The 16,943-nt window shown below is 42.4% G+C and overlaps 1 protein-coding gene across 11 annotated transcripts in view; it reads left to right on the top strand.

The window, feature by feature from the left end:
• ARVCF (ARVCF delta catenin family member) overlaps positions 1–16,943 on the top strand; it is a 738,556-nt gene that overhangs the window by 489,610 nt on the left and 232,003 nt on the right. For 9 of the 11 annotated variants that reach the window (XM_075832471.1, XM_075832495.1, XM_075832498.1 and 6 more), the window contains 2 exons: positions 12,980–13,077; positions 15,556–15,793. The exons of 1 other annotated variant lie outside the window; for it this stretch is intronic. In XM_075832471.1, coding sequence (XP_075688586.1) covers positions 15,578–15,793 — 216 coding nt within the window. In that variant the 5' untranslated portion in view covers positions 12,980–13,077; positions 15,556–15,577. The remainder of the gene's footprint in view (positions 1–12,979; positions 13,078–15,555; positions 15,794–16,943) is intronic. One more of the 11 variants, XM_075832494.1, reaches the window with a different exon arrangement.

Here is a 16,943-nt window from a genome sequence, read left to right as displayed (position 1 = left end):
AAATAAAAACGTTACTGTAATCTACATTGCAGCGCCTATCTGCTGCAATAGCAGATAGGGGTTGCAAAATCTGGTGACAGAGCCTCTTTAAGCAGTTCTCATATCTGGTTTGCAACCTTTGCTCCATTCAAACTTCATGTCTAGGAGCATTCCCCAGCACCAACCACATGTTCTCTTCTCTGGGGGTGTTCTTTAGAACTGCTCTCATGTTCTCTTCTCTGGCTGTTTTAGATTTCTCATACACGAACAGCCTTCTCTCTGCTCTCCCCCCGCCCGCCCGCCGTTCTGCTGCTTCTGAGGCCGTTTTGCGTAACCACGGCCACACAGTTACACAGCGTGTCTATGTATCTCTCATCCTCCCCTCTCCCCCTCTGAGCTTCTGTTCACAATCTTCCCCCTACACTACATCTCTCTGCTAACACAGGGGACATGTTGCACTGTGCATGCCCAGCTATCTGTGGTTGGGAGAGATCGCTGGGCATGCACTGTAGGCATCAGTGGAGTAACTGGCTGCTGGATAACTGAAGGGGACCTGTTCTCATCTGCACAGCACACATCAGTGAGTAGGACCTTACACATGCATAGATGTCACAGTAAATGCTCGTACATGAGTCTACAGAGGAGGAGCTGCTCAGTTTGCCGTCAGGGAGCACACTGATGGATCAGAGGGAGAACTGAATACAGCAGCTTGCCATGTACTGAAATACATCTCAGGTACAGAACACAAACGGTAGACAATTTTTAATTAAGACCAATTAGAAATTATTTATTATGCAAAAAACATACAATGCAATTTAAAAAGAAAAACTGTGCAAAGGTTTACATAGCCTGATGTCTCCCTGATTCCAGCGCTGTTTTTCTTGGACAACCCCAATTCCGGAGATATGGCCTGTTGTTGTGTTGGCTCCCTCTATGCTAATTTGCTTTAGTTAGCCAAAAGTGCATGAACTACTGTCAAGCTGCCTCGAGCTGATTGGCCAGCATCAGAGGCAGGGAAGTTCACTCCACCCCGTTGGATAACTACAGCAAATTAGCATTTAGGGAGTCAACACAACTGTGGGCCATGTCTCCGAAACGGAGGGGGTCTAGATAGAAAAAAAACAGCACTTGAATCCGGGAGGAAGCACTATTTAGGTCAGATAACCAGTTATTCCTAAATGACCTAGTGACAGGTCCTCTTTAAAGAGACTCTGTCACCACATTATAAGTGGCCTATCTCCTACATAAGGAGATGGGCGCTGTAATGTAGGTGACAGCAGTGCTTTTTATTTAGAAAAACAATCTATTTTTAGCACGTTAGGAGCGATTTTAGCTTTATGCTAATTAGTTTCTTAATGCCCATGTGGGCGTGTTTTTACTTTAGACAATCAGCGTCATGCACTTCTCTCCATTCATTTAGTCAGCGCATAGTGACACTGCGTTATTCACTATGTGCTGTCTTATACTGACATATTAACGTTACTGAAGTGTTTAGACAGTGAATAGACATTCCTTCCAGCCAGGACGGGATGTCTATTCACAATCCCGACACTTCGTTAACGTTTCTGTGGTACTTACAGCAGAGCAAGCGTAATCTTGCGAGATCACGCTGTAAATGACAGGTTACAGCGAGATTACGCTTTGCTCTGCTGTAAGTACCACAGAAACATTAACAAAGTGTCGGGATTGTGAATAGACATCCCGTCCTGGATGGAAGGAATGTCTATTCACTGTCTAAACACTTCAGTAACGTTAATATGTCAGTATAAGACAGCACATAGTGAATAACGCAGGATCACTATGTGCAGAGTAAATGAATGGAGAGAAGTGTATGACGCTGATTGGTCACTGATTGGTCAGCGTCATACACTCCTCTGTACAACACCCACTTGGTCTAAAGTAAAACACGCCCAGTTGGGCATTAAGAAACGAATTAGCATAAAGCTAAAATCGCTAATAAAGTGGTGACAATAGATAGTTTTTCTAAATAAAAAGCACTGCTGTCACCTACATTATAGCAGCCATCTCCTTATGTAGGAGATAGGGCACTTATAATGTGGTGACAGGGCCTCTTTAAGTCAAGCCAATTGTTAATTGATCTGTCCAACTTTGAACACAATATCCAATTTATATATAGAATTAATCTATGTAAAAAGTTGTGGGAAATACAATAGTAAAAAATGCCAGCCAAAAGGTGGAGTAAGAAGGAGAGAAGTGTCTAATAAGATGTGACCTACAGGAGGAAATGTAAACAGGACATTTATTGAATATTAAAAATATGAAAATTGGTTTTGAACATCTTACTTCATTGTTGAGAAATAATCGTTTGAAATACAAGTCAAAAAGCTTGAAGAGAGATTCAGATTCTGCCTATGGCAAATCATGAACGTGTGAACATTTCCTTATGGTTTATGTCAGGCAGAGAGAGTGTTGTCATGGAGACCTTACGTGGATTCAAGTGAACAAATACAATATGTGCTTCCTACCCTGCCTGAATAGTGGCAGTTGTGTGTATATGCGAGAACATACATGTACTTGGTGATTAGGATCTGCACATGGTGGCACAAGACCCAATTCAAATAAATATAACTATATACTCTAAATAAATAAAAATACAAGACACTGCACTGTGGAGAAAATAGGCTACAATGTTTTTATTAAGGGTTACCATAAATTAATGATAAATCATCATAAAATATTGCATAAATAACCATAAATACTGAAAAATCATAAAAAATATACCACACATAATCATATCCAATGTAATAAGCCAGTCCACCCAGCAGTAGCTGGGAGACGAAAACCCCACAAATAAAACTTTGCGACAAAAAACACATTTTTTTCACATAAATTGGGAGGTAGGGCAGGGCGCTAGTCCTCAGGAACGCTGAACTGGCACCGGAACCCCCGATACTGGACTTTATAACAAAGATTTTTTTTTCCTGCCATCGGGGCCTAATGGCCAATCGGCAATAGAAACCAGGTGCTGGGCAGAATAGCAGAAATTTCTACAAGCTGCTCAAAACTTCCACAGATTACCTGGTAAGTACCACTGCAACAGAATAACCAATAACTAAACAAACCAACATTAACCCCTTCCTGACATTCGCCAAATATATACGGTGCACGTCGAGTTGGGGCGTATGGAGCCGGCTCACGGCTGAGCCCGCTCCATAGAACGAGCGTATCAGCTGTACCTTACAGCCAACACTTCAGTGTAATTAGCAGCATCCCGCTTGCTTAACCCCTTAAATACCGCGGTCAATAGCGACTGCAGCATTTAAAGGAACGGGGTTGGCCCCCTGTAACATTGCAACGGCCCCCCCGCAATGCAATTGTGGGGTGCCAATGGTTGGCATGGCAGCCTCGGGGCCTGTGGAAGGCCCCCAGATTTGCCATCTTTCTACTCCTATGAAGTCCTGATACCGGCAGGGCTTCATAAAAGAGTGTCAGTATAACGATATACTGCAATACATTAGTATATCATGCAAGCGATCCAAAGATCGCTGGTTCAAGTCACCGAAAATGTAAATACAGTAAAAGAAAGTTTTTTTTAATATATAAAAATATATTAAAAGTTAAAAAAAACTTTTCCCATTTTCCCCCAAGCACAATGTAAAAAAATAAAAAATTAACACAACTGGTATTGCCGTATCCATAAAATCCCCATCTATTACAATATATAATTATTTAGTCCGCACAGTGAACGCCGTGAATAATTAAGACGACAGAATCACAGTTTTTTGGTAATTTCATCTCCCACACAAAATAAAATAAAAAGTGTCCAAAAAGTCTAATGTACCCCAAATGGTACTAATAGAAACTACAGCTCGCAAGCAAGAAACAAGTGCTCATTTGACGGAAAAATAAAAACGTTCTGGGTCTCAGAATATGTTGACAAAACTTAAATTTTATTTTTAACAATCAGTTTTTTCCTTGTAAAGTAGTAAAACATAAAAAAACTATATAAATTTGGTATCGCCGTAAATGTATTGACCCACAGAATAAAGTTAACATGTCATTTTTACCGCACGGTGAACGCTGCAAAAACAAAATCCACCAAAATATTGAGGAATCGCTATTTTTTTCCTATTCCACCCACAAATATTTTTTCCCCAGTTTCCCACTACATTAACCGATACAATAAATGGTGCTGTGAAAATCTACAACTGGTCCCGCAAAAAAACAAGCTGCATACTGGCTCAGTACGGTAATGTTGATGGAAAAATCCAAAAATTATGGCTTTTGGAAAGTGAGGAGGAAAAAACGAAATTGAAAATCCGAAAAATGGCAGGAAAGGGTTAATGTGCATTAAAGGCTCTTTATAATATGCTCTTTTGGTAGATATGGACAACCTGACAACTAGTGTCATAGTTCAAGCCTGTATGTCATTTTTAATCCTGTAGGAAACTAAGTCCAAAATGCACAATAAATATTTTTCATTCATGACTTGCGAAACAGCATAATTATAATAAAATTAGGTAAAAATGGAGGAAAGCCTATATGGGGAAAAGCCTATGCATGTATATAAAAATGTTTAATTATTTTTGTATGTAGTATTGTAGTAATGTGGTTCCCTATTATTGTATAGGTTGCATTTGGTAGTCAGTCTACTCTCCATACAGCAGGATATTATTTAAAAGTTATTTCTACAGACGTGGAATAACATGAAGAATTCATGACAAAAATGCAGTTTTGAAGTTCTAAGCAAATAGATTTCTGTAATGACATTTCCTTTGTGCCATTCAGAGAAAGTCAGCCATTTCCCAAGGAGGTGTTTGTGACCTGCTTCAGGCTGATCTTCTGTCTGCATTTCCATAACCTCTATGTCAACTCTGAAAAAAACAAAACCTTGCTTATTATTAAGTAGTTGAGAATTTCATGAGGTTTCATAGTTTCACAGTTGTCCACATAAAAGGCAGAAGTAAAATGTAGGAGTTAATCTGAAATTGTCAACTTGTTAAAGGTGTTTTTGTCCAATGGTACTATGGCTGATGAAGGGGTCCAGGACCGCCATCAGAATTCTTTGGACCCCAAACTGCTAAACTGAACCCTCAATATACTTAACTCTGCATCCTCCCGGCTTCTCTTTAGCTCTTGGCGCCGCTGCACAGAGGTTGTATCTATCTCATATCCATCTCACATCTATTTTATATCTATCTTCAGACCATACCCCTAAATAAATTTAAACCCCAGTCTAGACCCCAAAATTATGTCTGACCCCACTAAATGACTTCAATAAGGAGAGTAGCGGGCACCACAAACTGATAATGGAAGAGTGCCAGTCAACGTGTGCAATAAACAAGTAAGAAATTTGTAAAGCAAGGGCATACGTATATCTAAATATGAATGAAATCACTTTATTATCACAATACAAAATACAAAAAATGCAAAATATAAAGCAAACAGAAAAAATCTAAAAACACTTAAAATTGCATAAAATTTGTGCTGGTCCCTGGTTAGGCCACAGGACGATCACTCATGGGAAAAAGACTGATTATATAGCATGCGCCACCGATCAGATAGAAAACAATGTATTTGCATTTTGCATTTATTGTGTTTTGTATTGTGATAAAGTGATTTCATTCATATTTAGATGTGCAGTCTGTTATACTTGTGTCCTTGCTTTACAATCCTTTTACACTAAATTACTTCAGACCCCAGACCAGACCCCTAAATTAATTTAGACCCCAGACCAGATCCCTAAACTACTTCAGACCCGCTAAATACATACCCAGACCAGACCATTAAATTATGTAAGACCCCAGATCAGACCTCTAAATGACTTCAAACCTCAGACCAGACTACTACTTACTTTAGACCTTAAACTAGACTTCGAATTACATTTGACCCCCTAAATACAGACCCCAGACTAGACCACTAAATTACTTCAGACTGCCAAAATACATACCCAGACCATTAAATGACTTCAGACCCCAGAACAGACCACTTAATTACTTCAGACCCAAAGACCAGACCTCCAAATTCATTCAGACCTCAGACCAGATCCTACTTAATTCATTTCCCGGAACCCAAAATACGTTCAGACCCCTAAATTAATTCAGACCCCAAACCAGATTCCTAAATTACTGCAGACCCCTGAATAAATTAAGACCCCAGACCCCTAATTTACTGCAGACCCCCTAAATATAGACCTCAGACTAGAGCCCAATATCTTTTTATACTCAGAAAACACCCCTAAATCAGTTCCCCCAGTTTTGAGCCCTAAATGAATTTAGACCCGAGGCTAGACTCCTACATTTATTCAGACCCCAGATTAGACTACTTAATAAACTTAGATCTCAGAACGAACCCCCTAAATTTATTCAGACCCCCAGATCGGACCCCTAAATAAATTTAGACACCAGACTACCTAAATGTATTCAGACCCCATAACAGATACATATGGAGGCAGGGATGACGTCACTGCATCACGCTGGCCTGCGCATGCGTCCCGCCCGGAGGCTGTGCATCACTCTGTCCGTCGCGGGAACGGGGCTAGGTAAATACAATTTATTTATTTTTATTTATTTTTGGTGGCTGTCTGGCAATATACAGGGGGGCGCTGTGTAGCACTATATACAAGGGGGGGGTGCTGTGTAGCACTATATACAAGGAGGGCGCTGTGTAGCACTATACACAGGGGGGGCACTGTGTAGCACTATATACAAGGGGGGTGCTGTGTGGCACTATCTACAAGGGAGGGGGGCTTTGTGGCACTATATACAAGGGAAGGGGGGGCTGTGTGGCACTATATACAAGGGGGGTTCTTTGTGGCACTATATACAAGGGAGGGGGCTGTGTGGCAATATACGGGGGGATTGTTGTGTAGCACTATATACAAGGGAGGGGGTGTGGCACTATATACAAGGGGTTCTATGTAGCACTATATACAAGGGGGGCGCTGTGTGGCACTATCTACAAGGGAAGAGGTGCTGTGTGGCACTACATACAAGGGAGGGGGGCTGTGTGGCAATATACGGGGGGATTGTTGTGTAGCACTATATACAAGGGAGGGGGTGTGGTACTATATACAAGGGGGGCTGTGTGACACTATACAAGGGAGGGGTGCTGTGTGGCACAATATACAAGGGGGGGGCTCTGTGGCACTATATACAAGGGGGGCTCTGTGGCACTATATACAATGGGGGGAACTGTGTAGCACTATATGCAAGAGGGGCGCTGTGTAGCACTATATACAAGGGGGCGCTGTGTGGCACTATCTACAATGTAGGAGGTGCTGTGTGGCACTATATACAAGGGGGGCTGTGTGGCACAATACACAAGGGGGGCTTTGTGGCACTATATACAAGAGTGGGGGCTGTGTGGCACTATATACAAGTGGGCTGTGTGGCACCATATACAAGGGTGGGCTTAGTGGCACTATATACAAGCGAGGGGGCTGTGTGGCACTTTATATACAAAGAAGGGGTGCTGTGTTGCCCTATATACAAGGGAGTGGGGCTGTGTGGCACTATATACAAGGGGGGGCTGTGTAGCTCTACATACAAGGGGGGCGCTGTGTGGCACTATATACAAGAGAGGGGGCTGTGTGGCACTATAAACAGGGGGGCTGTGTGTGTGGCACTATATACAAGAGGGGGGGCTATGTGGCACTATATACAAGGGGGGCTGTGTGTCACTATATACAAGGGGGTGCTGTGTAGCACTATATAAAGGGGGCGCTGTGGAGCACTATATACAAGGGGAGGGCATTGTGGAACTATATACAAGGGAGGGGGGCCGTGTGGCACTATTTCCAGGGGTGTTCTGTGTGGCACTATATACAAGGGAGGGGGGCTGTGTGGCAATATACGGGGGGATTGTTGTGTAGCACTATATACAAGGGAGGGGGTGTGGTACTATATACAAGGGGGTGCTGTGTGACACTATACAAGGGAGGGGTGCTGTGTGGCACAATATACAAGGGGGGGGGGGCTCTGTGGCACTATATACAAGGGGGGCTCTGTGGCACTATATACAAGGGGGGCACTGTGTAGCACTATATGCAAGGGGGGCGCTGTGTAGCACTATCTACAATGTAGGAGGTGCTGTGTGGCACTATATACAAGGGGGGCTGTGTGGCACTATACACAAGGGGGGCTTTGTGGCACTATATACACGAGTGGGGGCTGTGTGGCACTATATACAAGGGGGCTGTGTGGCACCATATACAAGGGTGGTGGCACTATATACAAGCGAGGGGGCTGTGTGGCAGTTTATATACAAGGAAGGGGTGCTGTATGGCCCTATATACAAGGGAGGGGGGCTGTGTGGCACTATATACAAGGGGGGGCTGTGTAGCTCTACATACAAGGGGGGCGCTGTGTGGCACTATATACAAGGGGGCTGTGTAGCACTATATACAAGAGGGAGGGCTTTGTGGCACTATAAACAAGAGAGGGGGACTATGTGGCACTATATACACGGGGGTGCTGTGTGGCACTATATACAAGGAGGGGCTCTGTGGCACTATATACAAGGGGGGCACTGTGGCACTATATACAAGGGGGGCACTGTGTAGCACTATATACAAGGGGGCGCTGTGTGGCACTATATACAAGGGGGGCTGTGTGGCACTATACACAAGGGGGGCTTTGTGGCACTATATACAAGAGTGGGGGCTATGTGGCACTATATACAAGGGGGCTGTGTGGCACCATATACAAGGGTGGGCTTAGTGGCACTATATACAAGCGAGGGGGCTGTGTGGCACTTTATATACAAGGAAGGGGTGCTGTGTTGCCCTATATACAAGGGAGGGGGGCTGTGTGGCACTATATACAAGAGGGGGGCTGTGTGGCACTATATACAAGGATGGGGGGCTGTGTGGCACTATATACAAGGGGGGCTGTGTAGCTCTACATACAAGGGGGGCGCTGTGTGGCACTATATACAAGGGGGCTGTGTGACACTATATACAAGAGGGAGGGCTTTGTGGCACTATATACAAGAGAGGGGGCTGTGTGGCACTATACACAGGGGGGTAGTGTGGCACTATAAACAAGAGAGGGAGTCTGTGTGGCACTATATACAAGGGGGGCTGTGTGGCACTATATACAAGGAGGGGCTCTGTGGCACTATATACAAGGGGGCACTGTGTAGCACTATATGCAAGGGGGCGGTGTGTAGCACTATATACAAGGGGGCGCTGTGTGGCACTATCTAAAATGTAGGAGGTGCTGCGTGGCACTGTATACAAGGGGGGCTGTGTGGCACTATACACAAGGGGGGCTTCGTGGCACTATATACAAGAGTGGGGGCTGTGTGGCACTATATACAAGGGGGCTGTGTGGCACCATATACAAGGGTGGGCTTAGGGGCATTATATATAAGCGAGGGGGCTGTGTGGCACTTTATATACAAGGAAGGGGTGCTGTGTTGCCCTATATACAAGGGAGGGGGGCTGTGTAGCTCTACATACAAGAGGGGCGCTGTGTGGCACTATATACAAGGGGGCTGTGTGGCACTATATACAAGAGGGAGGGCTTTGTGGCACTATACAAGAGAGGGGGCTGTGTGGCACTATACACAGGGGGGTAGTGTGGCACTATAAACAAGAGAGGGGGACTGTGTGGCACTATATACAAGGGGGGGCTGTGTGGCACTATATACAAGCAGGGGGCTGCGTGGCACTATATACAAGGGAGGAAGGCTGTGTAGCACTATATACAAGGGGGTTCTGTGGGGCACTATATACAAGGGAGTGGGCTGTGTGGCACTATATAAAAGGAGGGGGTTTGGCACTATATACAAGGAGAGCGCATTGTGGCACTATATACAAGAGGGGGCTGTGTGTCAATATATACAAGGGAGGGGGCTGTGTGCCATTATATATGAGGGGGCTGTGTGGCACTATATACAGGGAGGCATTGTGGCACTATATACAAGGGGGGAGGCTGTGTGGCACTATACAAAGGGGGCTGTGAGGCACTATATACAAGAGATGGGGGGTGTGTAGCACCACATACAAGGGGGGGGCGCTGTGTGGCACTATCTACAAGGAAGGAGGTGCTGTGTGGCACTATATACAAGGGGGCTGTGTAGCACTATATACAAGAGAGGGGGCTGTGTGGCACTATAAACAAGATAGGGGGGCTGTGTGGCACTCTACAAGGGGGGGCTGTGTGGCACTATATACAAGGGGGGCTGCGTGGTACTATATACAAGGGAGGAAGGCTGTATAGCACTATATACAAGGAGGTTCTGTGTGGCACTATATACAAGGGAGGGGGGCTGTGTGGCACTATACAGGGGGATTGCTGTGTAGCACTATATACAAGGAGGGGTTGTGGCACTATATACAAGGAGAGGGCATTGTGGCACTATATACAAGAGGGGGCTGTGTGGCACTATATACAAGGGAGGGGGGCTGTGTGTCATTATATACGAGGGGGGCTGTGTGGCACTATATACAGGGGGCATTGTGGCACTATATACAAGGGCGGGCTGTGTTGCACTATATACAAGAGGGGGGGCTGTGTGGCACTATATACAAGGAAGGGCGCTGTGTAGCACTCTATACAAGGGGGGGCTGTGTGACACTATATACAAGGGGGAGCACTGTCTGGCACTATATAGAAGGGAGTGTGTGTGTGGCACTATATGCAAGAGGCGCTGTGTGGCACTATCTAATAAGGGGGGTTGTGTGGCACTATATATAAGGGGAGAGGACTGTGGCGCTATCTACAGGGGGCTGTGTGTGGCGCTATCTACAGGGGGCATTACTGCTGGGGCACAAAGGGGGTACGGTTATTAAGGGGGCACTTTTATTGTGTCGAGCACTGAGGGATCATTATTATCATCTGGGCCACTGTAGATTACGAGTTTGTTTAGAGGATGGGTACAGGTGTGGAGGATGCTGGAAAAGCGAGAAACCAACATGTCTATGTATCAAATTCTGCAGCAACGAGTCATGACTGCAATAAGTTGTCATAGTGGTCTGGGCCGGATGGAGAACAAAAGAGAAAGTGAACTACTCTAATCAGAGAAAACATCACCTGTGAGTCACTAGATATAAATGTGCTGTAATCACTTGCATCGTCTGCAGTGCTCCTGTGTATAACCTGCATCTTCCACTATATGGTCACTACATGATGGTAATATTGGTCTTTGTATGGTGGTTTTTATTGAGTAACAGTATGTGGTTATGGTGTGGTGGTATTATTCAGTAACAGTATGGGGGTATTAGTCAGTCACTATGTGGTTATGGTGTGGACGTATTATTCAGTAACAGTATGGGGATATTATTTCATCTGGTATAGTGGTATGATTTAATAACTGTATGTGTATATAGATAATTTTTTTGTGTGAGAGGGGGGACATATGCCTTGTGGCTTGCAGCACTCCTGGATGCGCTAGAAACCAGTGATGCAGTCCTCTGCACACCGCCTTCTGAGATGACTGCATTATTGATAGAGTAAGGGTGTGTTCACATCTGCGTCGGGGCTCCATTGATGGCTTCTGTCAGACCTTTCTGTCAGGGGAACCCATGAACGCAAACCAAACCGAAACCATAGCTTCCGTTTGCATTACCATTGATTTCAATGGTAATTTTTCCGTTGTAAATGGTTTCTGTTTGTCTCCGTTCCGTAAGGTTTCTGTTTTTTTGGATGGAATCAGTAGTGCAGTTGACTGCGCTATTGTTTCTGCAAAAAAAAACAGAAAAACAGGCCCTAATTCAGCATTTTGGGGCCCCACTTTTAACATTGCCATGGGCCACACTTTGTCTAAAACCGGCCCTGTACACAGCTGTCTTCTGTCACTGGTTCCAGTATCCTTCAGCCGGCTCTTCCACTCCCAGACTCAACGGAGCTTTGAGCTTTTAAATAGCTTTTTCAAACTTCCCAGTAAGCTTTAATGGGGCCCGCCGGTAGTGCAGTGCTGACATCTGGAACCTGTTCAGGAGTTAGGTGGGTTTTGAAGCCTCTCACCTCACGTTTTGCCCCTCCCCCACATTAAGACGTAAAATCAGGCCAGTTGTCATAGTGGGAAGTACTTGTGCATTTGTTTATTTGATACTGTCCAGTTCATTTCATATGCTTATGGCAGCTCTTTTGAATAATTCAATGACTTGAGGACACATTTGCATGAACAATTTATATTGAGTTCAGTGCTGCTATTTGGGATATAGAGAGAATATAAGATCAAGTTCCAATTGGGTTCATGGAATACTAACGTCTGATCTTTATATTTATTTGTAAAAATGGTTTTGTATCACAAAATAAGCATTTCAAACATCACAAGAGTCTTAGTGTTGCATTCCATCTGTAGGGGGAAGACATTAATCTCAGAATACTGTGGGCACTGCGTTCTTTTCCTGGCACTGGATGCCAGCTGGGTTTGTTTCATCTCTCCTATGCCAACACGTTTCCCTGATTTATTTTGCCCATGGCTTTGGCTGTTTATTAATGGCATCGTTTTGACAATCAAGATCTTTGTTGAGAGATAGGACATATACAGTATGTAAATAAGTCGGGTCTTTGTTAGGAACATATATCTTATATTCTCAGACACTGTTATGTGAAGAACACAGATTCAAAATCTTAGTGTGAATAAAATCAATATATCCATGACACATCTACAATTTACACTGTAAAGATCCTTTGTGGGGCATATTCTAATTATGATATTTTGTCATATTCATAAACTTATAGAACACAGGTTATTTCCTATATTGTGCAGTGATTGCTGCTCTGAAGTGGATAATATCTTGCATATTGCTTGTTTCTTAGACTTTACTGAGGATAGCAATGTAAATATATTATATTAAATTGGTTACAATATACATGTTCAGGTAATAAAACTGAGGAGAGCATATACAACTGACTGTTATATTAAATCGTAATTTTTTTAAATATTTTTTTTAAGCAACTGATTTGTAAGATGTGCGGCAGGGCCAGTTAGCATTTCAGGGTTTAGCAATGATTATTAAGACATCAGAAAAGCAGGCTGTAATTTTTCTGACTAACCTTTCCTGTCCTTCCTTTTTCTATTGTAGCTGATTCTGCTTCAGGCTGCTGCTGTTCTTTCTATAGACCTTACTAGTCCTAGTGGGTGATGTCTGAGCGTCTCTAAAAAAGCCTAATATTCGGCTAGGTGTGTATTGCCTTTTTCTCCCTTTTGCATTCTTTCTATGCTCCCGCTTTTGCATCGCATTTCCTTTTTGTTTCAAAAGTATTTTCTCTGTCTGAATAGTGAAGTGCTTATTTTATTAAATATGGCTTAAAAATTAATTTACAACTGCCAGCAATTCACAGGGAGGAATGGAGCCTATAGGTGACGATAGACAAACAATAGTTATACTTGGATACTGTCAGCTCACCCTTAGGCCTCATGCCCACGACCGTGCTTTTGTGGACGAAATTGATCCGCATTCTTTTCTATGGCCCCATGCACACAATTGTGGTTAACGCGGGGGGCCGCAAATCCATACCGCAAAAACTCTTTACGGTCCGCATTTGCAGATTCACCAATGCTGGTGAATTGTTGTGGTTCTGTGAGTCCTGATGACACACGGATGCACAAAAAGGATTTTTCGCGATTCGGTGGACTGCAACAGACTTGTGGTTTTGTGGATCACAATACCAATGCGGTCATGTGCATGAGGCCTTAGAGCCCTAGTGACAAATGACACAGCAGTAGCAGTGAGTTTCCCTTTCCTGATCTTCAGAAGAGCACATAGGATCATTCTGATCACAAACAAAAGAGCCGGTTATGGCTGTCTTAACAGTGACGTCCATCCATCAAGGTGTTTTAAATAAACCACTAAAATAAAAAAGGATAAGAAAACACATGTTCTTGGTAAAAGCTTTGTTTATTATAACAGTTATATCCATTTCTGGGAAGACTAGGCTTGTGAGCCAGCGTTCCTAGAGCAAGTCTGCCTAGTGATGCAGAGGGATGGATGTTATATATATTATTGCATAACTAGGCAGTTTTGCCATTCTGAAGTTTGGAAAAGCGGAGTTACAACCCCTATGGGTGCTATAATAATGTCCTGATTGGTTGTTATCCATCCTTCTCACAACATATGCAATTCAGAGATGATCGAATGACTGGATTGGCTGAATGACAACTCAAGAATTTGTATTGAAAGGAAATACTTTCTAATACGTGCCCTTCACTTATGCGGCAGCTATGGTTCTCGAGTACAGCAGACATATTCCATCTACTTACAGCTGATCATAAATTTAATTTCATGGAAGCTGCACTAATTACATTAACTAATTAAAATGTTATAGTGATGCTTTCCTACGAGAAATGCTGAAAAAAAAATTGGAAAAAGCTTTGAACTAACTAGTTGTTAAAAGAAAAGTTTTCTGTCTAAAAAAAAATAAAATATATATATATATATATATATATATAAATATATATAAATATAAAAAAATATAGCCAGTGTTTAGTTTGTGCATTGTGGCTTCTTGACGTTTTTCTAAAAACAAAATTAGTTAATTTGTTGATTCAATAAACATAGGATTATCCTGTAATCTGTGTAACACATTTGAAAATGTTGTAGATTACCTAATCCCTACTGTAAAGGTCAAAAGAACACTCCTTTCTGCATACTCCAGCTGCACTATTTGTTAACACTGTTTTTTCAAGATCATAATAGTCTTTTTATTGCAAAGTCGAGTCTGATATTTCCACTGATTAGTTACAGTATGGGTGGAAAATCCAACAAATCCAGCACGACTTGTTCCCAGGCAAAAGGTCTTCACTGTCTCTTGTTTGTTAATATAGGCGCCATTCAGTATTGTGGCTGGTGCATGTGCATACAGGCTTCGTCATACTCTCCAAATACCAGGCATGCAAATCCCCGATACTATCTTGTATGTTGGAAATTCAAAGGAAAGCATTCACCATCGCCCATTAAAAATATAGATGTTCTTTGCTATGCTGTTCCTAATGTGATTTTTGGGACTACCCATAAAACCCATAGCATACAAGCACATACTCCAAATGCCTACCAGTATGAGGATCACATGTTCTCCATCATTTCTGCTTCATTGTAAAGATTGAAAGCTTACCTTAGTGTTGTCAAATTGATGACATCTTCAAAGAGAAGACTCAGCTTCCAAAAAAACTATTATCTTTATGTTCTTTAACTTTACATTGTTATTTGCACAATGAAAATGATTTTGGAATATGCATGAAAATTTCATGTCAAATAGAAGCTTATTTTCTCCTTAAGGGCTTCGTATTTCCCCAAGAGATTGTTTTACTCCTTAAAGTGGCAGCGCTTTGTTAATGCAAGCCAGCGGCAATTGTGTGTTTAAGTATTTTATAAAGATCGCTGCCTCTTTTTTTTGTTGAAGCAAACACATTTATGTTAAAAGAGGTTAGATCTAAAATGCATTTACTGAGGCGTAAAATAGCTAAAAATGAACAAAAGAGTCTAAAACTCCCTTTACACACCAAAATTCTGCTGCTGTAGATTGAATCATCCCATTGCATGTTTGTTCAATCACCCCTGTGTGTGATAGCTATACATATTCCTGTTCTTTGAAGAGCAGATGTCTGACGATGGTCTTCTAATTTTCCACCTTTTCCTTAAACCTTCTTATTATTTACCAGAGAGACTTCTTTACAAACAGCTATGGATGACTATGATATAAGGTCTGCTGCCAGCATCCTGGCCTCTGTGAAGGAGCAAGAAGCCCGCTTTGAGAGGCTGACCCGTGCTTTAGAAGAAGAACGTCGTAATGTCTCCCTGCAACTTGAGCGCGCCAATGTGCCCTCTGAAAGAATGAGCATGTGCAACATAGGCAATGGGCAACCGCTAACCACTGCCTGGCAACAACTAGTTCTGCAGGTAATACCTGCTTTTTTATATTGTTTTATCACTCTTGAACCAATGATTACCAAGTTATTATATTTGGTTTCAAATAATGCTTTAAAAGGAACAACTATTCATTGATTTCATTTACATGTGTACAGTGTTCCCTCCTTTTGCTGCTTTCATCTTTCAGTATTGAGCAGCTACACAGGAATGGCCGTTACTGTAAATATTAGGAATTATTTAGAAGTTTCCAAGTGGCCACCAATTTCAACTTTTTTTTACATTTCTAGGCACATTGATTATCTGAGTCATGAGATTTGTCCAGCTCTGAACTACACAGGAGACAAATATAAATATCTATTAAAGGGGGTGTCCCAGAATTAAAGGTGTTTTCCCACTAAGCACATTTTTCTATTCACAGGAAAAAATCTTAATATTCAATTTCTCTGTTAGAGCACGCAAAACATAAAAATTGTTCAATTGGAATATTTTTTTTTCAAACATGCTCCTGTGTCTAGATATTGCTGTCACATACTTGTTATGGCGCCCCTGGTGTTCTTTTTTTATTCCCTCTTTGAACATTCACCTAATGTGTCCAGCGCTGCAGGTCACACATGCTCAGTAGCTCAGACCCATCATCTGGTTCCTCTTGTACACAGGCGGCAGAGTGATTCCTGCTATTGTGCAGGCCAGCCAATAAGACTTGGTGCACTAGAAGCGGCTTCTTCTCATCAGTACTGAATACATTAGGCTCTGTTAACATCACGTTTTAGCCCTACATTTAGCTTGTAAATTGGGACAAATGCTAAATGTGTCTATAGGGTACCATTGTCAGACGGAGGCCAAAAATTTGTCTTTTTGGCCTTTGTCTGGCCAGTATACAGAAAAAAAGCTAAGTAGACTACACTATTCCATCCCACAGAATCCAGTAAAAAAACATATACATTAAACGGATACGCTTTTTAACGTGGTAGCCTATGGGTGATATATACCACTGTTATACGTATACATCATGAGCTTTTCAATAGATTTTCATGACGTATCCGTTAAACGGATGTCATTATAGCCTACGGGTGACGTCTGCATTACATTGGCATCTGACACCCATAAGCTCTAATGATATATTTTTAATGGATAGGTCATAAAAAGGGTTATGAGAGTTAATGACGTATCCTTTAAAGTA

Source organism: Rhinoderma darwinii, chromosome 1, assembly GCF_050947455.1.
Source record: "Rhinoderma darwinii isolate aRhiDar2 chromosome 1, aRhiDar2.hap1, whole genome shotgun sequence".
Lineage (NCBI taxonomy): Eukaryota > Metazoa > Chordata > Amphibia > Anura > Rhinodermatidae > Rhinoderma > Rhinoderma darwinii.
This window is presented reverse-complemented; position numbering and strand designations above follow the sequence as displayed.